The sequence below is a fragment of the Myotis yumanensis genome, unplaced genomic scaffold (assembly GCF_028538775.1).
Source record: "Myotis yumanensis isolate MYYU_CA2020_CCGP unplaced genomic scaffold, mMyoYum1.0.hap1 SCAF_2, whole genome shotgun sequence".
Taxonomy (NCBI): Eukaryota; Metazoa; Chordata; class Mammalia; order Chiroptera; family Vespertilionidae; genus Myotis; species Myotis yumanensis.
Window position 1 is genome coordinate 35254993 of NW_027223753.1, and position 26956 is coordinate 35281948.

The 26956-nt window shown below is 39.5% G+C and overlaps 1 protein-coding gene across 1 annotated transcript in view; it reads right to left on the bottom strand.

The window, feature by feature from the left end:
* FAF1 (Fas associated factor 1) overlaps positions 1–26956 on the bottom strand; it is a 354485-nt gene that overhangs the window by 219604 nt on the left and 107925 nt on the right. The window contains exon 6 of the mRNA XM_070405091.1: positions 21482–21573. Within this exon, the coding sequence (XP_070261192.1) occupies positions 21482–21573 (92 nt within the window). The remainder of the gene's footprint in view (positions 1–21481; positions 21574–26956) is intronic.

Here is a 26956-nt window from a genome sequence, read left to right on the forward strand (position 1 = left end):
TAGAATGTACTACTTTTTCAAGGTTAACTTAAAGCTGCATTACAGTAGTGAAACAATCATTTGATCATCATGTAGCATATACCTGTCATTTTTTCTGACTAAGAAGAGAAATGGCTTCCCTACTGCCAAAGAGAAGCAAGCCTATTTCATAGAGTAGAACAGTAGTAGGTCTTGCATCATGAATAATAACAGTAATTTAAGGATTTCCTTGCTAACAATTCCTTGAATCCAGAATCCTCTTAAAGTCTTCAGTGGGCCGAAGATTTGACCAGGCTAAACCATAGCCTTCCTATTAAAACTGTAACAGTTCTAGGGAAAGCACTCACTGTATAAAATACAAATGTAAACAACTAGACTAGAAAAACAACAAATTCAGTCTTGGGCTTCAGGACTATTATGGACTGAATATTTGTGCCCCACCTCAAATTCATGCTAGAAGTGTAATCCCCAATGTCATGGTATTTAGGGTTAGGGCCTTTGGAAGGTGATTAAGTTTAGATAGATGGAATCATGAGGGTGGGGCCCACCATGATGAATTAGTGTTCTTATAAGAGAAAAGAATAGAACTTTTGCCCTAACCTGTTTGGCTCAGTGGATAGAGCATCAGCCTGTGCAGGTTCAATTCTGGTCAACGGCATGTATCTTGGTTGCGGGCACATCTCCAGTAGGGAGTGTGCAGGAGGCAGCTGATCGATGTTTTTAACTCTCTATCCCTCTCTGTAAAAAGTCAATAAAATATATTTTAAAAAAAAGAATAGAGCTTTTTCTCACTGTCTGCCAAGTGGGAACACAGCCATATGCTAATCAGGGAGAGGGTTCTCTCACTAGAGAGTCAATCTATGGGTACCTTGGTCTTGTATTTCCCAGCCTCCAGGATTGTGAAAAATAAATGTCTGTTGTTAAACCAACCAGTCAATGGTATTTTGTTATAGCAGCCTGAATTGACTAATATAAGGGTTTTTAGGGCTTCTGTATTCACAACACTCAAGTAAACAACTGCCATCAGTTCAGGACAGGTTTCTAAATGGCTGTCTGTCTGCAAACATCTGTATATACACACGCAAATTAAAACCCCTCTCATTAAAACCCTTGGTAGAAAATAATACGCTCTTGTTAAAACTCATATAAATGTGGGATGGCTGAAAATTGTGCATTTATTGTATGTAAATTACATCTCCATAAAAAAATTGTAAACCAAAATAAGGAAACAATCATATTCATATAATTACCATTTTGCAATTAAGTGGGTCCCATATTTGAACTTTAAAAAGACAATACACTTTTAATTAATGTATATGAAAACCATGAATTTGTTGCCATTGCAACTTAGTAAGACCATATGCCCACTGATACAATATGGGTTGTTGTCAGTGAAATTAAATTTTTCAAATCAGTGCTGTATATGTAGTTAAGATGAGTAAAATGTTAAATCAATATAGAAATCCAAAATCTCCTGTTTCATTCCTGCTGTGTATGTACTATATATTTTTTTCTTGCACTGGATATTTTAAACAAAAATATCAATGTAAAATAAAATGCTAATTTCCGATAGATTTTATTTTTTAAATATGACGATATTGAAGCAAAACAAATTAAGTTCTTTCAAATTACTGTGACTTTTTGTAATAAAAATGTAAATAAATTTGAAATGTGCTATTGAATTTTTCACTAATACTTTACATTTATATCATTCCAAAAGGTCTTATAGAATGCTCTCTTTTATTTCATTGGGAATATTTTATGATCTGTAATGATCGTTTTTATTCTTTCAGATACATCAATATTTTACATTAAAAAGCATGACACACAACAATTTAAATTTCCATTCTAAACTTGGAGTCATGTCAACAAAAGACCAAATTTACTATAATTATGGATTATTTACACTAAAACAAAATAAGAAATCAATATGTAAATGTAATGTTTGTTGTAGCTAATGCAGCCAGCAATGACAGATTAGGTTCAAATAGCAATTAGTTTGAAAATCTGGCACATATGTAAATGAGCTCGGGGCATGATGTTTACATTTGACTGTATTTCATTCAGGATTTTTAAGTCATCTCAGGAACAGTATAGAAAATGTTAATCTTTCCACTATAAATACAACTTGAGCCCTCATCATAACTGAAACTAGGTTTTGCTACTGTCCAGCTAAACTAACATATGATACTAATAATTCTGAGGTGAAGATTACATCATTCTTAATTAACACTCTGCTACAGTTGTTAACATCCTTCCTCCAAGACACCATGTTATCATCACAAGTTCTGTAACAATCTTAAAATCATGTTTAACGAAGTAACTTTTAATTGCTTTCTTTGCTGGCAATTAAATATGTCCAGATAAACAAACATTAGGTTTCACATAATTCTTAATAACATTTTTCATGATGATTTCAAAGTTCAGGTGTTCTTATGTCTGTAATTACTGTTTATCAATACAGTGATATATTGGATTCAGCAAAATGTATTAACCAAAGTATATAAGATTAATCAAAATGTGGTAATTAGTGGTGATAGTGATATATTGTGATTCATCAAGTAGTTTATAGCAAAGCTGTCAAAACATAATTCTATCCATCCAGGCAAAATACAAAGAACGCCCAAAAAATTACATTTATAGATACACTGATTTTTGTTTCATGAATTACTGACCAAGTTTCTGAGTGTCCATTAAATCAACCATAGAGAATACCTGCAGTTCTTTTTCAAAGTGTGAGGTTAACAAGCTAATTTCAGTAGTGACTGACCTACCAATAGGCAGTAAACTATATACTGTAAATGGGTTTGGTACATCAATCCAATTAGAAGTGTTGTGATCTCCAGTAATGCTTTAATTGGGGACAAGTTTCATCTTTCATCCAGAATGCATAACTTTAGGCAAAGTAAAATGAGCCACTTTTCAGTAGCCACTGAAACACTTACCAACCCAATATTCTTAAATTTCACTTTTATAAAATCTAGTAACACTCACTAGAATTAAATTTAAGTTGAACAGTATGCGAGCAAGAATGCACTTGGAACATTGGTTATATCAATTTATTCTTGAGAAATATGTAATAGACAAATCAATAAAATATAACATAAATTTATAAATAAATCAATTTATTCTTGAGTTACTTTAAGAATAATATATCTAATTGTTATCAAATACTGTAGTGATTATAACACTGGTAAAGCATTTTCATAGATAAATATCCTTTGTGGGGGGAGAAAGTTGTTTTGTAGAGCATTTGGGGGGAAAAATTAATTGATCCATTTAGAACATTTACTTGCATATACTTAGGTTTTTTTTAAAAAAAAACTGTCATTTAAAGGCTATTTAAAGTTTCTCTGACACACTGCTATAATCTCACAAATATCCTATATAATAAAAGCCTAATATGCTAAGTGTCTGGTCGTCTGTTCAACCAATCAAAGCGTAATATGCTAATGATATGCTAAGGATGCTCAACCACTCACTATGACGTGCACTGACCACCAGGGGGAAGACAGTTGACCAGTCGACCAGTCGCTATGACGTGCACTGACCACAAGGGGGCAGATGCTCCAACTGGTAGGTTAGCTTGCTGCTGGGGTCCGGCTGATCGGGACTGAGCAAGATGGGACGGACACGCCCTGGAGCCCTCCTGTGGTCCCTCCCTGGCTGGCCAACCTCCCAAGTCCCTCCTCAGCCCCGATCGTGCACCGGTGGGGTCCCTCTACCTGGCCTGTGCCCTCTCAAAATCTGGAACCCCTCGGGGGATGTCAGAGAGCCAGTTTTGGCCCGATCCCACAGTCCAGGCCAAGAGACCCCACTGGTGCACTAATTCATGCACCGGGACTCTAGTTAATCAATAAAAAGCCACCATGAAGAAGACACACTCAGAGAACAACCATTTCAAGTGATATATCAGGAAGTTATTTGGAGATTAAAACCAATTGCTTTTTTCTAGTTCAAAAATAAAAATACTTAGCCAAAGAAATCCCCCACTGGAAGTTGTTCATCTCTTCCTGAAGAAACTGCAATACTTCATCCATTCATTTAAAGTATTTATTGAGCATCTACTATAAGCCCACTTGGTACTACTCATAGTTTAATTTACACATGAAATAGGTTGAAATGAGACATTATGTTGAGGACCATTACTGACTTTGACGTTTAGAGCAATGTTCAAATGCACTATGATGAGTTGTTTGGAGCTAAGAACCATATGAGAGTCAAGTCCTGACTCATCTATTAACTAGCTTTGTGATCTGGGAAAGAGAAACCTCTGAGTACCTGTACGATGCCAGGTCCAATCCTCACATGTGCTATTTTATTTAACCATACTGCTCCTCTCCAAAAGCCCTCTGAGGTAGAAATTATCATCCTGACCATTCTGGATGAAGAAACTAAGGCCTAATAGACTATTAGGAACCACACCTCAGTTCTCCCACTCATGAGACTACAGTAAATGATTGCTTTACCTACTTCCAAAGAAGATATCCTACAGCTTTCCTCTCATTCTAACTCAGAGGTGTCGTGAACATGATTCTTCTTGCATTAAGGGAGTAGACCAAACACTGAAGTAGCAGGATACAGACAAAAGAAGGGAAAATATCACAAGGATTAATGTTTATGCAAAGATTATGAGGTGCTGGGGAAACAGAAGTAGGATGAAAGCTATTTGAAAGCATTCTCAGTTCTATTAACTGAATCCCACAACAGTGCCATGATACTTCGCAATTATCTTTCTTCATTGGGGTCATAGAGGCAGATGAGCATTTAGAATGTCCTCAGAATAGAGTGGGAGAGATGAAAATGAGGGGGAAAAAGGTACATAAGTTTATATGAGTATCAATACACATACCATCCAGAGGGTGGCACTTCTTAGCTAGAACCAAAACTAGGAGTACAGGTGGATACTTAGTACCAAAGCAGATGGATGGTTACAAAAAGCCGAGATAGAGGAGGAATACTTCAGTATTTCCCTTATTATGCCATGCTTAATAAATGTAGTGAAGTGCATATCAACTATAGAGAGTTAAAAGGGACCTCAAGGATCATGAAAAGAATGTTTTGTTTGCTTTCCTTCAAGCTCTGCCTCTGCTCATAGGGAGAATACTATTTCTGCCCATGTTGCTTCTCCCCACCAACGAAGTTTTTTAATGAAAACACTTGCAGTACGTTTTCCCCATTCTAGAGTTGATTCTCCCACAGAAAGAGAAAAGTATTACAATTATCCACAAGGTCACATTATACTAGGTTAGGTTTCACAGAAAACAGGGATGAGACAAGCAGCTTCCTCTTTCACTCTTTATGCCATGAACTCTCTAAGCTGTCTTTCTTAGGTTTAGTGGCAGGTCTATTGAATCAGTCCATCAGGCTCTAAAGATCCAGTCATAATTCTTTCCATGTCCTAAGATTTAAATCTGGAGTGAAAAGTAAAGGACCCTACCTAGGACTCAAGTCTAAGCCATATGTTCCTTTGGATGCTAGTCTGATTTTAAAGCTGTTTTGTTTTCCAATCTGGATACTAATTTTTTGTGTATAAACTACTAACAAGAACTGTAGAGGAAACAAAAGAATTAGTGGCACCATGAATGCCTAAGAATGCAGAAAAGCATCTTTACTTTCTAGTAGCATCTGAGATCCAGAGCAGAGAGGTGACCTGCCCATGCAATGATTCTGCGGCAGTTCCTTTCACAGCACCCACAGGAAAATACAATGTCCTACCCTTAATGCAAGGCTACTGTCATCTGCTTTCTACCAATGGTTTTCAAGGACAAAAAAGAGGCGTATATTTTAACACCAGTGGTTTACTCAACTATTACCGGAGTACCAATTAGCACCCTGAATTTACTCCGCCTATCACAAATAGCAACTAGTTCAAAGCCATAGTTAAAAGCAATTTAGCAACTCAGAGGCCACACATAGCCTCTGACTGACTGCCTGACCAGAGCTCAACATTACCCCCATAGAAGCCATTAAAATATTAACTGGAATCATCCTCCCAGTATAAAAAAAGTCAAAGTTCAACAACAAGACTCAATTACTACTTGTAAAAGGGATGACTACACACAAGGCAAACTTTATTTTCTACCACCTTGCTATAAAAATTAACAAAATGTATATAATTAAAGTAGAGCTGGACATTTTTATCACTTAGGAGAATGCAACCAAAGCGAAGTTGAAAAGACTGTCTTTTATTGCCAAGCACTCCACTCAGTCCTTTTCTAGCAAGTTGGTCATTAGCAATACTAAATTTCAAAATATTAAACCTTCTCCAACTAGTATATTTATACATGACCTGAGGGCTTTGGCACTAGCTATTTCCCTTGCCTAAATACTCTTCATCTGAATGACTCCTCAGTCATTCATGTCTCAGCTTGAACAGTACATATCCAGAAAGGCCTTTCCAGACCTTACAACCTAGAGTAGTCACCCAACTGCCACTCTATTTTGGTTTTCTGAAAAGCACTTCTTATCATCTGATTTTTTTTTCTCGTTTATAATTTGTTGCCTGTCTTCCCATCACACACCCACATCTACACATATATTTTAAACTCCATGAAAACTGGCACCTTGTCATTTTGTTCCTCATGGTATCCCCAGCACCTAGAACAAGGGCTTAACATATTGTATAGTGGTACTCAATCTGTATCTTGGAAATGAGTGAATAACTGGCATCCTGTGTGAATAAATAAATGGACTCTCCATTTATCTGGATAACATTTTATAATGAGTTTGAAAATTAGCAAAACAGCCAATGAAGGAATACAAATGCATGGACCAAAAATCACATTCCTCATTTAGTCATGAAATGTTTCATATTCATTACAACAAATGTTTGTTTATTAAGGGCCTCTTTCATAGATGACCTATTCATGAGCTGAGGGAGATGGTCAATAAGAATACTCTTGCTCTTCACACTCAGGATCTGGTTTGAAAGAGCCATACACTAAATAATCCTAGGGAAACTAAAACTCAAAGGAAAGGTGTTGCCTGAGACCACAAAACCAGTGTAGGACTGAAGAGTGTGTGACTTCAAAGCCACAGCTCCTTCCATTATCCATATTATGATGGGAAAAACCATAAGGAACAATGGACAAAAATAAAAGCTAAGCCATTTCAAGGAGTGAAGATAGTCTAGCTCACTACATTTATGGGATACTTATAGGATCTTCTGGTCCCAAATACCTAATCTCTGTTCTGTATGATGCCTGAAATCCCACCCTTAGAACTTTACTCTTTAGCTTTGGTCTGTTGTAACAGGCAAAATCCTTAGGAATGTGTGTCACTTTACAGTACTCATTGTACAAATATTTCTAAGTACCTATTATGTTTTGGGTACTCTTTTAGTTGCTGAGGATACAACAGTAGACAAAAAACAATCCCTGGTTTCTTGTAGCTTTACACTGTAATGAGGCAGACAAACAACAAATATGAAAATGAATATATTACTAATATAATGTATTGTAGTGATAAAGCAAGATAAAGAGAGAGGATATGACAGATGGACTGATTAGACAGGGGGATCAAGAAAAGCCTCTCTGAGGATGTGACATTTGAGTAGAGGCCTAAATAGAGTAAAGGAATGAGCCAAGTTGATAATTGGTGGAAGATCATTCTAGGCAGGGAAAGCACAAAGTGCAAATTCCCTGATGTGGAAGTAAGCTTAGAATGTTTAAAGAAGAGCAAGGAGGCCAGTGTGGCTGGCAAGCTATGAGTCAGAGGGAGAGTGATAAAAGATGAAATAAGAGAGAAAGTCAGGGACAAGATTATGTAACTCCTTTATAGGCTATAGTACTTACAGGCCATAACATTTATACCTAGGTTTATGTTTTCCTAATACAAAAAGTCCTCACTTAAAGTTGTTCTGTATATTTAAATAAAATGACATTTGCCCTAGGCCAATTGATATAAACATGAGTTAGGTTTCTATAGCAACTCAAAAACTTTATAATAACACAACATTGAACGAAAAGATGGTTATTTGTGAACATACTGTACAGACTAAAGTATCTGTAGCCTTCTTCAAACATGAACCTAAACAAACTCTCAATAACCACTTTCTCTCTTTATCAACTCACCACTGCCCCTAAGTAAGTTTCCCTATCTGCAAAATGTGGGTAATCTACACTAATAAAAGACAAACATGCAAATGGACCGTACCTTCGCTACGCCTTAAGCCACGCCCACCGGCCAATCAGAGCGACTATATGCAAATTAACCCAATCAAGATGGTGGCCGGCAGCCACGGAGCTGGAGCGAGCAGGAGGCTTGGTTGCCCCAAAGATGGTGGAAGCCAAGCTGCCGAGGCGGCTCTGAGCTCCACTCAAAGCAACAAAGTTTCAATTATAGAAGGTAAATAAATCCCAGAATAAAAAAAAAGAAAAAGAAAAAAAGGAGAGGTTGGGAGCTTCCGTCGCGGGGCTTGGCAAGCCTGAAAACGGCCCTCAGCCCCTCACCCAGACTGGCCAGGCACCCCAGTGGGGACCCCTCACCCTAAAGGGGGTGTGGCCAGCCTGAAAACAGCCATCAGCCCCACACCCAGGCTAGCCAAACCTCCATGGGGTGAGGGTCCCCACTGCGGGGGGGCTGAGGGGAGGGGGCTTGACCAGCCTGCAAACAGCCATCAGCACCTCACCCAGGCTGGCCAGGCACACCAGTGGGAACCCCCACCCTGAAGGGGGTGTGACCAGCTGAAAACAGCCATCAGCCCCTCACCCAGGCTGGCCAGGCACTCCAGCGGGACTCCCACCCTGATCCGGGACACCCTTCAGGGCAAACCAGCCAGCCCCCACCCATGCACCAGGCCTCAATCCCATATAATAAAAGGGTAATATGCAAAATGACCCTAACAGCAGAACGACTGGGAATGACTGGTCACTATGACACACACTGAGCACCAGGGGGCAGACACTCAATGCAGGAGCTGTCCCCTGGTGGTCAGTGTGCTCCCACAGGGGGAACTCTGCTCAGCCACAAGCCAGGCTGATGGCTGCCAGCACAGCGGTGGTGGCGGGAGCCTCTCTCGCCTCCTCAGCAGCACTAAGGATGTCTGATTGCAGCTTAGGTCTGCTCCCTGCTGGTAAGTGGACATCCCCCGAGGGCTGCTGGGTTGCCAGAGGGATGTCTGACTGCCAGCTTGGGCCCGATCCCCCAGGGAGCGGGCCTAAGCCAGCAGGTGGACATCCTCCGAGGGGTCCCAGACTGCAAGAGGGCATAGGCCTGGCTGAGGGACCCCCTGAGTGCCCAAATTTTTGTGCACTGAGCCTATAGTAATATCTATAATATCTATTTATTACTTATCATGAGGATTTATGTTATTAAATCATCATGTTAAGTAATAAATAAAGGGCTTGGCAAAAAGCCTGTCTTCATAAATGGTAATTGTTATATCACTGCCACTTACCATATACTTATAACTTCACACTTCCTTAGCATCCTTATTCTTATAACTATTACTATCTTCTATTTCCAAATTATCTATTATCTATAATTTGCACTTTGTCATCAACTATTACTATTAACAGCTCAAAATCCAGAACCCAGAAATGTTCTCCATTTGCTCCAATCTTCTATTCTTCTACCTTTCCTACTGTCTCTAAATCTGCTAGATAACTTCAACACTTAATCCTGGACTCTATCTTCCTGCTATGAACTGAACTGCATACTGAGCAGAAGTTTTACATTGAAATCCCAAGTGTATTTTGAGACAGTTTTTAGTAGGAAATAAAGGTGAAATGAGGACAGAGGGGTGGGACCTCTGTCTTTATGATAAAAAGAGAGGCCAGAGCCCTCTCTCTGCCATGTGAGACAGAGAGCCAGGAAGGGAGCTCTCACCAGAAATCAAACCTTGCAGGACTTTCCATACTCAAGAATTGTGAGAAATACATGTCTTTATTTTAAGCTCTCCAGTCTATGGTATTTTGTTATAGCAGTTCAAGTTGACATTCTCCATACCCTTTTTGGCCACCAGCCCTTTTGCAGTTTTACTTTTTAAAATTTTTCCTACTTGCTGTCTCTCCTATTTCTAATCATTCTTAACCCTCATAGTAAAGCTTTCTAAAAATGAGAGTAACTCCAATTCCTCATTTCTCACTTATCCCTTAAAATTTACTACAATCTTATTCCCATCCTCTCTTTGTGCCAAAAATGACCTCAAAAGAGTCATTAATTACTTACATGGCAAACTCGATGGTTTTAAAAATAATCATCTTCCTATCTGGAACACACAAAGCAGTTTTTGCACCTTATACATTTGAGAAAAAAAACACAAGGTAGTAGTACAGACTTCTCAGGGGTGTGTAAGTTGTAGACATGACTTTTAATTACATATGGGACACACACCAGTGAAAAGTTCCATTGACAACTAGGACATATCTATAATAATAAAGAGGGTAATATGCTAATTAGTCCAGACAACCTTCCAGATGAAGCTTGGGCTGCAAGGGAAGCCCGGGTCCCGGGTGCCAGAGGGAAGCCAGTGCCAGCAGCCAGGGGAAGGAAGGCCTACTCTTGCACGAATTTCGTGCATCAGGCCTCTAGTGCATTTATACATAGAGATTTGTGAGTGACCTTACACGTTTGGAAATTGAAGCGTTGACACTAGATGTCAGGGAGAAGGTACAGTAACAGGGACTACTACAAACAGAACTTTCAAGAACACTAACCTTTAGAGCAGATGAAGAAAAAAGGATCTTACTGAGAAATCAACTTGAGTGGCAGACAGATCATAATAAAAAAATGAGAGATGTCTAAGGAAAATTTCTGTAATGAGATGAATTAAGAAAAAGCCTAATGCCTTTAATGAATAGGTTATAAGCCCCTTGAGGACAGAACTTGTTTTTATCTAGTAGGTAATCAATAAATCTTTGATGGACTGAATCTTTCCTAAAATAATATGAAACATGCATAATTAACAGTTTTTTCCCTTTCTAATTTTACTATGATTTATAGTACAATTTAAAGCTGTACCATAGGGATATTGCTTCACCTTTCAATTAATTTGTGAAATCTGATTTATTAAAAATACTTTTAATGCTTTTCAGATGTTATAAAGATTATGACTTAAGAATTTGCTCTTCAATTCTCAGAAAACTTGAAATTGTTTATGAAGACATAATTTACTTTAAAATAATTCTAAGTATAATTCCATTATAGGGTGTTCATATCATAATTTTGTGGCTCTTGGCTTTTTTGTTTTCCAGAAAGATGTTGTAAATTCAAAATAAGACTCAATTACCAGGCACCCCCTAGTGGCAGTAAAATCAAGTTAAAAATTTTTTATATTACATGGTTTCTCTATATCAGTAGTTCTCACCAAACCTTGAGAATAAAATGATTTGTCAGTAGTTTAAAAGCCTGTTATTTATATCTACATTTTACTAAATGATTAATAATGTACTATAACTAAAAGTTAATTAACATACTGAAATTTCATGAATATTCTTAAAATAATTAAAATAAGTGAAATAATGTAAATGCCTTTCAAATAGTATATAAAGATAAATTATAAGACTTAAAAAAAAATCGCATTTTAAAGATGAGCCTCCAGAAAAGTAGGAATCTTTGGAATAAAGATTTGCATATTTCTGTCAAGAATTTGAAAGCTATAGAAGATGGAGAGTCAGATGGACACTTCAGAGTCAGTATTTACTGTTGACTTTGAACAATCTACAAAACTCTTTGTTTAAACACTTCAATTTCCTCATCTATAAAATAGAAGTATCATAATCGACCTGCATCCTTGCAGGGTTGTTATACAAATCAAGTAAGAGTTGAATAAAAAGGATTACTATTGGTATTTATTAGCATAAATAAGTCATTTTAATTATATTTCTTTGTAATTTCTGCTTTTGCATTTCATGTACCACTCCTGTTTACTAAGTTTTTACAACCACCCAACTAAAAACAATGCTTCCCATTTTATAAACAAAACCAAAAAAATCCTTAGCCAAGCTGGGGCTGCAATCCAAAATTCTCATTATAGTGTGATGTTTTTTGTCTGGAGAAATAAGTTATAATCATACTAGTGGCCCGGTGCACGAAATTCGTGCACATTAAAAGGGAATTAATTAGAGGAAATATTTTAATATTGCTATTTGCCCTTTCTCTTTAATAGAAGTGTCAGAGATGAAAGAAAATTAGTAAAATGTATATGAAAATCTCCCTCCTGTCAGAGTCTGAGGCGCGCCGCGGGACCCAGAGTCAAGTCCCTGCCCACCACCTGCACGGGCTTCGAAAACACAGGGGACCCAGACCCAGCTGGCCCCACCCCCATTGGGTGAGACCCAGACCCGGCCGGCCCCACCCGTCAAGCCCCTCTGGGCAGGGGGGTGCAGCGTCAGGTCCCCCAGCCTGGCGCTGGGCAGGGGGCACAGCCTCAGGTCTCCCAGCCTGGTGGCAGGTAGGGGGCACAGTCTCAGGTCCCCTGTCAAGCCCCGCCAGGTGGGGGCACAGTCTGAGGTCTCCCATCAAGCCCTCCCGAGTGGGGGGCATGGCCTGAGGTCCACCATCAAGCCCCACGGGGCAGGGGGCACGGTCTGAGGTACCTCGCCCCGGCCAGGCGCCATGCAGCCTCAGGTCCCTGATTTTCGGTCATGGTGTTACGGTGTCCCAGCTAATTTGCCTATTAGTCTATTATACTAGAGGCCCGGTGCACAAAATTCATGCATGGAGGGGGGATTCCCTCAGCCCAGCCTGCACCCACTCCAATCGGGGACTCCTCAGGTGATGTCCGACCACCGGTTGGACACCCCTCTCACAATCTGGGACTGCTGGCTCCTAACCACTCACCTGCCTAATTGCCCCTAACCCATCTTGCCTGCCTGCCTGATCGCCCCTAACTGCCTCTGCCTGCCTACCTGGTCACCCCTAACCTCTCTGCCTGCCTGCCTGATCACCCCTAACTGCCCTCCCTTGCCAGCTTGATCGAGCTCCCAACTGCTCTCCCCTGCCGGCCTGATCTCACCCCCAACTGCCTCTGCCTGCCTGATCACCCCTAATTGCCCTTCCTTGCCGGCCTGATCTCGCCCCCAATTGTCCTCCCCTGCCAACCTGATCTTGCCCCCAACTTCCCTCCCCTTCCAGCCTGGTTGCCCCCAACTGCCCTCCCCTGCCGGCCTGATCTCGCGCCCAACTGCCCTCCCCTGCACGCCTGATCTCGCCCCCAACTGTCCTCCTCTGCCAGCCAATTTGGTTCTGATTGGTCAGTTTTTATGCCGGTCAGCATCAAAAGCTCTGCCTCCTAGGCAGCCATTGGCTCCTCACAGTTGACCCAGATTTGGTTCTGATTGGTCACTTTCTACGCCAGTCAGCATCTCTGGGCCTATTAATGGGGCCTGATCAGAAAGGCAGGGTTGATCAGCAGCCCCAGTAGAGGCCTGGAGAGAAATGGAGGTGTGGCTGTTGGCCAGGCTGGGAGAGAAAGAGAGGCAAGTTCTGATCAATGGCTGCCACAGAGGCTACAGATCAGACCCTGCCTCTCTCTGCAGGCCTCTCTCCGGGCCTGATCCACAGCCCCCTACACAGTCAGTGCTGGGTCGGGGCACCCGGTCTGGTCAAGCCTTCAGTTGTTACAACCCTGGCACTTTATTATATAGATAGGATTACTTTAGTGATTTTGTTATAATAAATTTTAAGAGTGACACTATAATACCAATGCCATCTAGTCTGTTTAGAGAAACTGGTATTTTATAAAGAAAGAACCTAATGTTTGTCATTGCAGTGGAACTGGAATGCTAGAATATAACAGCAAGACTTCACCACAGTTCTGCATTGCAATTGATAGGCAGTTCATTATCCAACTTCCCTCCATGTTCCAACATCCATTGACTCATCTCAGAGAAATAAAACAATAAAATCAATTAAATATCAAACCAAACACTTAAATAAAATATACCCTTTTTTTAAAAATTCCAAATCTGGCCCTGCCCAAGTGGCTCAGTTAGTTGGAGAATAGTTCCGTATACCAAAAGGTTGCAGATTCAATTTCCAGTTGCTAACATGATGGGTTATCTACACTAATAAAAGAGAAACATGGTAATTAGCGTATGACTGCTACCCTTTTCATTGGCTAATCAGTGAGTATATGCAAATTAACTGTCAGCTAAGATGGTGGCTGGCAGCCAGGCACTGAAGCGAGCAGGGAAGCTTGCTTGCTCCAGTGACTGCGGACTCCAACGTTCCCCGCCTAACTTGCCGGCCTCTCAGCTGCAACTCTAAGCAACTATGTACTATGTTGCAAATAAGAAGCTAAACAAAACCCCAGAAACTGGCTTTCATTCAGCCGGGCTTCAGCCGGACCGCAACATTGTATTGATGTTTTCAGCAGCGAGGCCTCAGAGCTAAAGCTGGCCCAGAATAAAAAAAAAAAAAAAAAAAGAAGAAAACAAGGAGCGGTTGGGAGCTTCAGTCACTTGCTTCCAGAAAACAGCCCTCAGCCCCGCACCCAGACTGGCCAGGCACCCCAGTGGGGACCCCACCCTGATCCAGGACACCCTTCAGGGCAAACCAGCCAGCCCCCACCCATTCACCAGGCCTCTATCCTATATAGTAAAAGGGTAATATGCCTCCCAGCACCGGGATCAGTGTGACAGGGGGCGGGGCTACAACCTCCCTATCCGCCCTGCTCTGTGAGTGACAGGGGGCAGCACCCCAACCCCCTGATCAGCCCTGCTCTGTGCCTGATAGGGGGGAGCTAACCAATCCCCTGATTGCCCTGCGGCTCTGTGTTTGACAGGGTGCGGCGCCCCAACCCCCCCCCCCCCCCCCCCGACCCCCACGGGCCCTGCTCTGTGTGTGACAGGGTAGAGCCATAACCTCTCCATCGGCCCTGCCCCAAGTGTGACAGTGGCGGCGCCCCAACCCCCTGATTAGCCCTGCTCTGTGGGTGATAGAGGGTGGTGCCCCAACCCCCCTTCACGGGCCTTGCTCTGTGTGTGACAGGGTAGAGCCATAACCTCCCCATTGGCCCTGCCCTGAGTGTGACAGGGTGCAGTGCCCCAACCCCCTGATCCGCCCTGTTCTGTGTGTGACAGGGGGCGGTGCCCCAACTCCCCTATCGGCCCTACTCTGTGAGTGACAGCGGGGAGCTCCCCAACCCCCTGATCGACCCTGCTCTGTGTGTGACAGGGTACAGAGCCCCAACCCCGCTGATGGGCCCTGCTCTGTGAGTGACAGGGGGCAGCACCCCAACCCCCTGATTAGCCCTGCTCTGTGTGTGACAGGGGGCAACGCCCCAACCCCCTGATTGGCCCTGCTCTGTGCATCACAGGGGGTGGCGCCCCAACCTCCCCATCGACCCTGCCTTGAGTGTGACAGGGGGCGGTGCCCCAACCCCCCAATTGGCCCTACCCTGAGCGTGACTGAGGGTGGCATCGCAACCTCCCAATCCGCCCTGCTCTGAGCCTGACCAGGGGCTGCACTTAGGGATTGGGCCTGCCCTCTGCCACCCGGGAGCAGGCCTAAGCCAGCAGGTTGTTATCTCCCGAGGGGTCCCAGACTGCGAGAGGGCACAGGCCAGGCTGGGGGACCCCCCTTTCCCCCCCCCCCCCCCAGTGCACAAATTTTTGTGCACCGGGCCTCTAGTATACATATAAAACTCAATAGGGTACATATCTAGATTGCACCCATCCCGGGGTGGGGCATATATGGGAGACAACTACCTGATGTTTCACTCTCACATCATTTTTCTCTTTCTTTTTCTCTCTCTCCCCCTATCACTCTCTCTAAGATAAGAAATAAAAAACAAACAAAAAAAACATATCCTTGGGTGAGGTGTTTTTTTTTAATCCCAAATCTGATATTAAAAAATGGATGGGATAATATGTGCATAAACTTTCCTATTTTCCTCTACCAATTTCAGAGCTCTTCCATTCATTTGTCTATTCTCAAATATAACACTAAAAATCAGAATTACCTTTTATTTTCTCCTTTTTAGATTATAAATTAGGTTATAAGTTATAAGTAAGTTTTCTATTAATTCACCAATTATAACAAAAATATCAAATTAAGTCATAAAGTTTATCACATAGCAATTTTATCCGTCTACCATATTTGGTAACATGATGGGCTGTATATATAACTCAATCAGAAATTGTTTTTGGACTTCACTATACAGTTAAGATGCCAAAAAATATTTTTATTTGGTAAAACACAAAATTAAAATCAGAAATTAAAAGTAATTATTATCGCTGAAACCGGTTTGGCTCAGTGGATAGAGCGTCGGCTTGCGGACTGAAAGGTCCCAGGTTCGATTCCGGTCAAGGGCATGTACCTGGGTTGCGGGCACATCCCCAGTAGGAGATGTGCAGGAGGCAGCTGATCGATGTTCCTCTCTCATCGATGTTTCTAACTCTCTATCTCTCTCCCTTCCTCTCTGTAGAAAATCAATAAAATATATTTAAAAAAAAAAAAAAGTAATTATTATCATTAGCCTTTAAAATTCTGCATAAATTTTGTGTTTTTTTAATTGTCTCCTCTGAAATCAGAATTTAAGGTATACATCACACACACGCAAAGATAATCTCTAGTTTTATAGAAAGATATATTAACACACTAAAATAAATAGACCTTGACTTTTTAGTTATATTTTAATTAAATATTCATTAATATGACTTTTTCATTAGCAGGAAATTCTACATGCCCCTCCTCCCACCACCTGGCTATCCCAGTTTTTTATGTCTTTTGTTCCACTTTGAATTTTTCTGTCTCTCTTATTGTTCCAATGCAGGAAACAACATCATTATATCTTGTTAAAAATCTATGAAGTCAACTAGAAAAGACTACTTAAGTGCTATGTGAAGAGACATTTTCCAACAAACATTACATTTCAGAGGCATTGTAGGCTCCTGCTTGCCTAGGGATTGAGTGATAGGCAATCAAACAAAGGTCAGCCAAATGGCAATGAACACTTCCATTAGCCCAGGAAGACTTTTTGATAAATCCATTTAACCACATTACTGGAAAGTAATAGATAATAATCAATAATATCTCTAATCTGCTATAATTATGTGGGTTACATATTGAATGACAGTGATTAATTACATTGTTAACTAACCTAGAACTACAAATACTGTTTGGCTATTTGTAATAGTATGCAAACTCAACCCCCCACTAGTATATCACTGAACATAGAGGATAAGGAGCAACCCAAGAAATCTTTAAATTCTTAACCTAAAACAAACTATTAACAGACCACCAAATACAATTACATTAGATTTAATTTTCTGCAGTTGAGTAATTTCTATTTGGTCTTTTTCCCCACACAGAACTCCTAAAACCCTTGGAATTTTTAAGTGATGAGAGTGATAAAAGTGAAAGGAGCAAGGAGTTTTTTGTTATTCATGATAATTCCCTTTCATCCACACCTGAGTTTGTTAATAAGGTGACTTTTAGAAAATCCTTCAGAATGGGGGTCAATAGGAGAATCAAACTTGTGATAAGATGCTATCTGCATCCCCCTCTTCCCCACCTATGAGGAGAGAAGAGGGGCAAGAGATTGAGTTAATCACTAATAGCCAATGGTTTAGTCAATCATGCCTATGTAATAAAGCCTCCATAGAAAACCCCAGCTGAATGATTTGGTAGAGTTTGCTATTTATTTCTTCATCTGGCTGGTCATTTATATCCTTTAAAATATGCTTTTTTGTTTTTTGCCCAGCCAGTGTGGCTCAGTGGTAGAGTGTCAACCCATGAACAAGGAGGCCACAGATTTAAATTCCCGATCAGAGCACATGCTCAGTTTGCCAGCTCAACCCCCAGTAGGGAGCGTGCAGGAGGCAGCCGATCAATGATTCTCTCTCATCATTGATGTTTCTCTCTCTCCCTCTTTCTGAAATCAATAAGCACACATGCGCGGGCTTTTTAATAAATCAAAAATAGTGAGTAGAGAACATTTCTGAGTTTGGCGAGCTGTTCTAGCAAATTATCATACCCAAAAAGGAGGTTATGTGAACCTTCAATTATAGCCAGTTGTTCAAAAACACAGGTGACAACCTAGATTTGCAATTGCTGGCTGATGTGGGGGCCAGCCCTGTGGGACTGAGTGGGTGTTGAAGAACTGCCTGTTGTGTGAAACAAACAAAATAAATTTTGTGGCCAGAAGTGTTCTATGAGCAGTGCAGTAGAGAAAAACAGAAATGTTTTCCTTCCACTACATAAATAATAAAGATATTTGATAGATGGTGGTAAAAGTTTGACAATACTCAAAGTTTAGGGATACATGTCTCTCTACCACACAAAATCGCCAAGTTTTATTAAAAAAGAAAATGTGTATAAATATTATAAAGATCTAAAACAACTTAAACATAGTTCTGGAATGAGATTGTACTCACAAAAATTATGACTCTAATACTAGCATAATTATTCACTTTAGATCGGTTTTGTTTCATCTGGCATAATAATACAATATATAATTAAACATTACAATAATTCTCTCATTCTATAATGTACTCAGTTTCACTGTGAAAACTGAAGAAAGAATGAGATCCTCTATTCCAAATAGAGAGAAAATCTTAAAAATTTTATATCAAAGAAAAGTGCAGGCCAATATCCTTGATGAACATACATACAAAAATTTACAACAAAATATTATCAAAATAGATTCAACAATACATTAAAAGGACTATACACCATGACCAAGTGGGATTTATCCCAAGGATGTAAGGATGGCTCAACATCTGTAAATCAATCAAGAGGATACATCACATTAACAAAATAAAGGATAAAAACCATATGAACACCTCAAAAGATGCAGAAAAAGCATTTGACAAAATTCAAGCTCCTTTTATTATAAAACCTCTCAACAAAGTATAAAAGAAACATATCTCAACATAATAATCATTCTATATGGCAAAGCCACACCTAATATATTCAATAGTGAATAGCTAAAAGCTTTTCCTCTAATATCAGAAACAAGACAAGGTTGCCCACTATCACCACTTCTACTCAAAACAGTTTTGAAAGTCCTGGCCACAGCAATCAGACAAAAAGACAAAAAATAAAATAAAAGGCGAACCCTAACCCTAACCCGAACCCTAGCCCTAACCCTAACCCTAACTCTAACCCTAAAACTAACCCTAACCCTAATCCTAGCCCTAACCCTAACCCTTACCTTAAATAAATAAATAAATAAATAAATAAATAAAATAAAGTAAAAGGCATACAAACTGGAAAAGAGAAAGTAACACTCTCATTATTTGTCGATGAAGTGATACTATATAGAGAAAACCCTAAAGACTCCACCAAAAAATTAGTCAAACTAATAAATGAATTCAATAAAGTTTCAGAACACAGATACCTATTGCATTTCTATACAATAACAAACAATCAGAAGAAAAATTTTAAAAAACTATCTCATTTATAACCATAAAATAACTAATAATAAATTTAACCAAAGAGGTGAAAGATCAGTACTCTGAAAACTATAAGACACTAAAGAAAGAAACTGAAGAGATACAAATAAATAAAAGGATATACCTTGCTCACAGATTGGGAGGATTAATATTGTTAAAATTCCATACTACCTAAACAAATATATATCAATATCCCTGTTAATATGCCAATGGCATTCTTCTCAGAATTAGAACTAATCCTAAAATTTATATGGAACCACCAAAGACCCCAGTAGCCAAAGACATTTTGAAAAAGAACAAAGTGGGAGATATTAAACTTTCTGATATAAAACTATACTACAAAGCTAGAATAATTAAAATGGTATCATACTGGTATAAAAGCAAATATACAGATCAATGAAATATAGAATAGAAAGCCCAAAAATAAATCCTTGCTTAAATGGTCAAATAATCTACAACAAAGATGGCAAGGATATACAATTAAAGATCATCTCTTCAATAAGTAGTGTTGGAAAACCAGAACAGACACATGCAAAAAAATGAAATTGGGCCACTTTCTTGTACCATATTAAAAAAACAAACATAAAAACTCAAAATAGATTAAAGACTTAAATGTAAGACATAAAACTCCTCGAAGAAAACATAGATAGTAATCTCTTTGACATCCATCTTAAGCAATCTTTTTAAAAAATATATATATATTTTATTGATTTTTTACAGAGAGGAAGGGAGAGGGATAGAGAGCTAGAAACATCGATCAGCTGCCTCCTGCACACTCCCCACTGGGGATGTGCCACAACCAAGGTACATGCCCTTGACCAGAATCGAACCTGGGACCCTTGAGTCCGCAGGTCGATGCTCTATCCACTGAACCAAACCAGTCAGGGCTTAAGCAATATCTTTTTGGATATGTCTCCTCAGGAAAGAGTAACAAAAAAATAAAATAAACAAAAGGGAACTGTATCAAAATAAAAAAGTTTTGCACAGCAAAGGAAAGCATCAACAAAATGAAAAGCCAGCCTACTGAATGGGAGAAAATATTTGCAAATCATATATCTGATAAGGGGTTAATATCCAAAAGATATAAGCAACTCATACAACTAAACATCAAAAAAATAAACAATGTAATTTAAAAAATAGGCAGAGAATATGAATAGACATTTCTCTAAAGAGGACATACAAACAGCTAACAGACATATTAAAAAGATGGTCAACATCACTAATCATCAAGGCAATGCAAATTAAAACCACAGCAAGATATCTGATACCAGTCAGAATGGCTATCATTAATAAATCCACAAATAACAAATGCTGATGAGGATGTGGAAAAAAGGGAAGTGTCATACACTGGGTGGGACTGTAAATTACTGTGGTATGAAAAGGACTTGTATGCATGCATACAAGCATAACCAATAGACACAGACACTAGGGGGGTGAGGACATGTGCTGGGGGGTGGGAGAGGAAGGGGGAGGTCAATTGGGGGAAAAGGAGACATATGTAATACTATATGTAATACTTTAAACAATAAAAAAAATTACTGCGGTATGAAAAACAGTCTGGAGATTCCTGTTTAAAATTTAACTTAAAATATTAAAAATGGAGCCCAGCCAGCATGGCTCAGTTGAAGCAGGAGGTCACGTTTCGATTCCTGGTCAGGGCATGTGCCCGAGTTGTGGGCTCGATCACCAGTGTGAGGTGTGCAGGAGGCAGCCAATGATTCTCTCTCATCATTGATGTTTCTATCTCTTTCTCCCTCTCCTTTCCTCTCTGAAATCAATAAAAATATTTTTTTTTAAAATTAATAAAACAGTTGCTATACTATCCAGCAATACCATTTCTGGATATTTATCCAAAGAAAACAAAAACACTAATTTGAAAAGGTACATGCACCCCTATTCAAACAGATAAATAACATTTTTGACTATTTTTTTACATAATGAAGTTTTGCTAAAGATTTTCTTTGGAAAAAAGGTGCCACTACTAAAATCAAATAAACTATCTAAACCACATAATTTAAAATTTTATATACTTAATAACTGTAAGTTAAAGCTTCAACAAGATTTTTATTTGATTTTGTATTTATATATAGCTTAAAGCAATGTTATTAACAATCAAATTTTTCATTTCAGATTAACAAAAAAAGTAAATACCTTACCTAGCATGACTAGATGATGAAGGTGGTGGTAAGTCTGGTGTAAGAACATAGAGACTGTTGTTTTTTGGCAAATGTAGTGATTTTAAGACCGTCTGAAAAAGGAAAAAACAAAAATGCCTGTTAATTGTGCATTGTTAACTTTTTCCTATAGTTCTTGAAAAACTGTCAATATTGTAGTTTGACTTTTCTTCTTTTGAAAATTTCCTAATAGGATAATGAAGAAGAACTACTGAACCCAAATAACCTTGTTTCTCCCATGCATATCATAAATTAGCATGAATATGAATGTTAAAACAAAATACAAATTCTTTAGCTCATGAAGTGATATAAATAGATAAGAACACAGTTAAGGCTCATCGATGTCTTCATTGAAGGAGTATATCCTTGCAACTAATATGCATTTCATTCTAGGATTGTTATAACAAAAATTAGCAGTGTAGGTTTTCAGAGATCATTAGTCCTAGAAAAGATCAAAGAGCACCTCAACCCAATGATTTCACAGATGAGGAGCTGCAGCCTGAGAGGTGAAATGACCTAGATGAGGTCCTTTACTACGTGTTATTTATGTCACTTAAGTCACTTAACTCTTACTTCAGAGAATTTTGGTTAAAGCACTCTGTCTGAAGTGAATAAATTGCTCTTGGGCTACATCTCACCTACTATCTTGATAATCATACAAAATTTCACTAAATTTCCTAAAACTGCATACCTTTCAAACTCACAACTTGATGGTAAATACCTGCTAATGTACTTCAAACATTTTTTGACAGCAATACAATTAAGAAACACATTTTATATCTTTACATCATAACCCAGGACATACATATTTATTCAACAGATATTTACTGAGTTGCCTCTGTGCCACACCTATTCTAAACACTGAGAATACAGCAGTGGATAGAACAGTCGAAAACCCCTGATCTTATAGAGCTTAAACTTTAGTACAAGGGCGGTGAGCCTTTTTTTCTGCCAAGAGCCATTTGGATATTTATAACATCATTTGCAGGCCATACAAAATTATCAATTTAAATATTAGCCTACTATATTTGCTCAAACATTTAATTAACTTACCCCTAATGCATTGGCAGGGCCAGACAAAATGATTTTGTGGCCCTTATATGGCCCACAGGCCGGACGTTCCCCACCCCTGCTTTAGTACAGTGGGGCCTTCCTTGACTTACGAGTTCTGTGACAGAGCTCATAACTCAAATTACTCATATGTCAAATCTTAAAGTGAACGAGTGAGACACGTGATGCTGGGCTGATGTTGTGGCATTCACTGTGACGTTCACTGCGCCGACTAGCGGTGGGGTATCTGAAGCTGGCTCGTAACCCAAATTTTAGCTCGCAACTCAAAGCAAAAAATCAGCCGAGAGACGGCTCGTATCTCGAAAAACTCATTAGTTGGGACACTTGTAAGTCAAGGCCCCACTGTAGGAATAAATAAAATAATAACTTATATAACTGAGTATTAGAAAGTGATCTTTTTTTTCTGTTAAACACAAAGTAGGGAAGGAGGGGTGAAGAATATGGGGATGGGGAGTATGTAACTTTGAACTGAGTGATCAGAGTCATTCTCATTTGAGTAGAGACTTGAAGGTATTGAGGAAACCATGAGAATAGAGAGAAAATAATATTTCAGGCAAAGGCAACAGCTGGGCAAAATGCTTATTTAGTAAAGAAGAAGTAGTCCAATGTAACTGAAGCCAAATAAGCACTGGTAGGAGACAGGTCAAAGAAGTAACAGAGCTAGTAGGAACAGAAAATATGTTGAGCCATTTAGGCTAATGTAAGGGCTTTGACTTTTACTCTGAATAAGATGGGAAGCTATTGGAGTGATATGATTGAAACAGGTTTAAAAAGGATCACTTTGCCGTAGCTGGTGTGCTCAGTGAAGAGAGCATCAGCCCACAGACTAAAGAGTTTCAGGTTAAATTCCATTCACATGTAATTTGCTTGCAGGCTCAATCCCTGGCCCTGGTAGAGGTGCGTGCGAGAGGCAAATAATCGATATGTCACATTGATGTTTCTCTCTGTGTCTTTACTCTCTCTAAAAATCAATGGAAAAATATTCTCGGGTAAGGATTAACAAAAAATAAAAAGGATCACTTTGTCAGCTATGTTGAAAAGTAAATGGGAAAGATATTGACACAGGAGGGCAGAAGCACAAAGGAGGCTATCCTATATAATACAACCCTAATATGCAAAGTGACCAAACTGTAGCTATGATGTGCACTGACCACCAGGGGGCAGACGCTCAACACAGGAGCTGCCCCCTGGTGGTCAGTGCACTCCTACAGGGGGAGCGCTGCACAGCCAGAAGCCGGGCTCACTGCTGGAGAACACAGAGGCGGCAGACGGACATCCCCCAAGGGGTCCCAGACTGTGAGAGGGCAAAGGCCAGGCTCAGGGACACCCCCCTTCCACCAAGTGCACGAATGTCATGTACCGGGCCTCTAGTACTAAGATAAGGCTGATGATGGCTTATGCCAGTGTGATGTAATAGAAATGATACAAGATAGTTGGATTCTGGATATATTTTGAAGATAGCACCAAAAGGGTTTCCTGACAAACTGGAGATGGGTTTGGAATCAATAATAAACTAAAAGATATTAGAATGAAATATTTTAAGAAAAAAGTTGTCATCAATTGAAATGGAGAAGACTGCATGAGAGGACTTCCCTTTAGGGCGTGGAGGTTTGAAATGTGTATTAGACATTCAAGTGGAGAAGATGAGTAAGCAGCTGAATATATCAACCTGGAATTCAGGGAATAGGTCTGGAATGGAGATATAAATTAGAGATCTCAAACTGACAGTACATATGGATGATACTTAAAAGCTATGACACTGGATAAGATCACCATTGAATTGAGTAGTGTGATCACTGGTGATAATGACAAGAGCACTAGTAGCTATCTGCTTAGACTGGGCTCAAGAGAAATGAGAAAAAAGGAATTAGAAACAACAAATATAGACAACTCTTTGGGGGCAGTTTTGTTATCAAGGGGACTAGAGAAATGAAATAATTTCTGAAAGGGGAGATGGAATCAAGAGAAATATGGAAGCAATAACATCATGTTTATAGGAAAATACTGATAATGCAGGAAAGACAGGGAAGAGTGAAGTCCTTGAATAGGTCAGAAGGGATATAGAATGTTATCCAAAGCAAATATGGAGGTTTGATCTTAAGAGATTGAACAGGCCATGTAGAGCAGCAATTTTCAAGTGGTGTACTGCAAGAATTTTTAAAACATGCAATACCTGATTTATTTAGTCAGGGGCACTGACATCTTAGATTACCAAATAAAAAAATGACAACAGCCCGGCTGGCATGGCTCAGTGGTTGAGCATCAGCCCATGAACCAGGAGATCATGGTTCAATTCCCGGTTATGACGGGAGTGCTGGGGCTGTGGTCTCCTCTCCGCATCCCACACGGAGGGGGAGACTTGAACCGGTTCAAACAAGCTAGGAGGCGCTTTCTGGATTAAAGAATAAAGAAAGACATAAAATAGATTAAAAGCTTGGGCTGGGCCAAAACCGGTTTGGCTCAGTGGATAGAGCGTCGGCCTGCGGACTGAAGGTTCCCGGGTTCGATTCCGGTCAAGGGCATGTGCCTGGGTTGCGGGCACATCCCCAGTGGGAGATGTGCAGGAGGCAGCTGATTGATGTTTCTCTCTCATCGATGTTTCTGGCTCTCTGTCTCTCTCCCTTCCTCTCTGTAGAAAATCAATAAAATATATTTAAAAATAAATAAATAAATAAAAGCTTGGGCTGGGTGTGGTGCCTGCCCTCTGGAGGGACAGGCACAGAGAGCCTGCCCTCTGGAGGGACTGAGCATGCAGAGAGAGAGAGCCAGCTCCGAAAGCTGATTTATTATATACTCAAATTAAAGGAAGTTACATCACATCTGGGTGGGCCCTTGACATCATGAGATCCATCCCCTTAATGCTGGGCGGGAGAGTCAGACTGAGTGGTGTCCAGTCTTTGACTGGTCCCGCCTTCAGGGCATGGCTTTTGCCCTCACACTGAATCCCAGCTGACTTAAATTAAGCCAAGTGTATCCTAAGGGCCCTTAACACATGGTCAGGGCATATGACCAGATTGCGGGCTCAATTCCCAGTGTGAGGCGTGCAGGAGGCAGCAGATCAATGATTCTCATCATTGCTATTTCTATTTCTCTCTCCCTCTTCCTTCCTCTCTGAAATCAATAAATACATATATATATAATATACATATATATATAATATATATTTTTAAATGACAACAGCCAACACAACAACAGCCATTCAGTGTGAATGTCCTATCTTGAACCATAAATATGTAGGTCATATAACAGAGTTACATTTTATTGGTCATGTCCACATAATATGGTTGTTTGTGTCTGATTGGTTAATTCTTGGCACCAGAAATCCTTATATACAAGTATAGGCACCTGATTCTTTTTAATAAGTCACTTTGGAGCAAAAAAGGTAGGTAATTACTATTATTATTTATTTCTGTAAATCAAAATTATATCTTATTTTTGTTAGATTGACCAAAAATATTTTTTATGTGTGTGCTGCAGAATTTTGGTAATTACTTTATATGTTCCATAAGACAAGAAAAGTTGAAAATCACTGATCTAGAGTACCAGGAAAAAAGGATAGAATGTGTATAAGATGCAAGTAAGTAAACAAACACCAAGTTGGGAGCTTGTGAAAATTCTCTTGAGATTGCCTTTATTTTCTATTTCACAAATTAGAAAGTGAGAATGGGAGAGTGGGAATGAGAGAAAGGTGTTTTAAAGGTCTGGGGAGAGGATAAATATAAAATAGCCATTTAGGAGAATGTGAATAAATCATATACATGACAGCCTAGCAGCATTAAGGGGCAATCTGAAGATCATAGTCATAAATTTAAAGATACATCAATCAGCATGATGATTATCTCCAGTCACATTTATTTATGAGACACAGAACAGAAAAAGTTGGATTTGTCTAAGATAAGGATTTTTGTCAAGCAAGATCCTTGAAGCAAGAACCTACAAGCAAGTGATTATAAGACTAACGATGGGATTTAACCCACTGTAAAAAAGGAGGAGAGGGCATGAAAAATATAATGATCATGTTAAAGATAGCACAAACAATGAATTGGAAGTATGAATGGGAATGAAGGATTGTTGGTGTTAGGATACTAAAGGAAGTGAGCTAGAGACATAGAGAGAGTGAGAAGAAAATGGAAGCTTGAAATTAAGATTTGAGAATTGTTGTAATTAAATGATAAGCCCATGGGAAGATATGGCTGATATAGGGTAAATAAAAAGATCTTCATAGAAAAGAAGTTCAAGGAACTAGGAAGCCAAGGTGTTGGAAGAATCATTTACAAAGATATTTAAATTACTAAGAATTAGGACAGAGAGCAACTGTAAGCCAGAAATTAAAATTCATCAGAAAATGAGGGAGATGGCCTCAACAAGTAGGTCATATAATTTTTT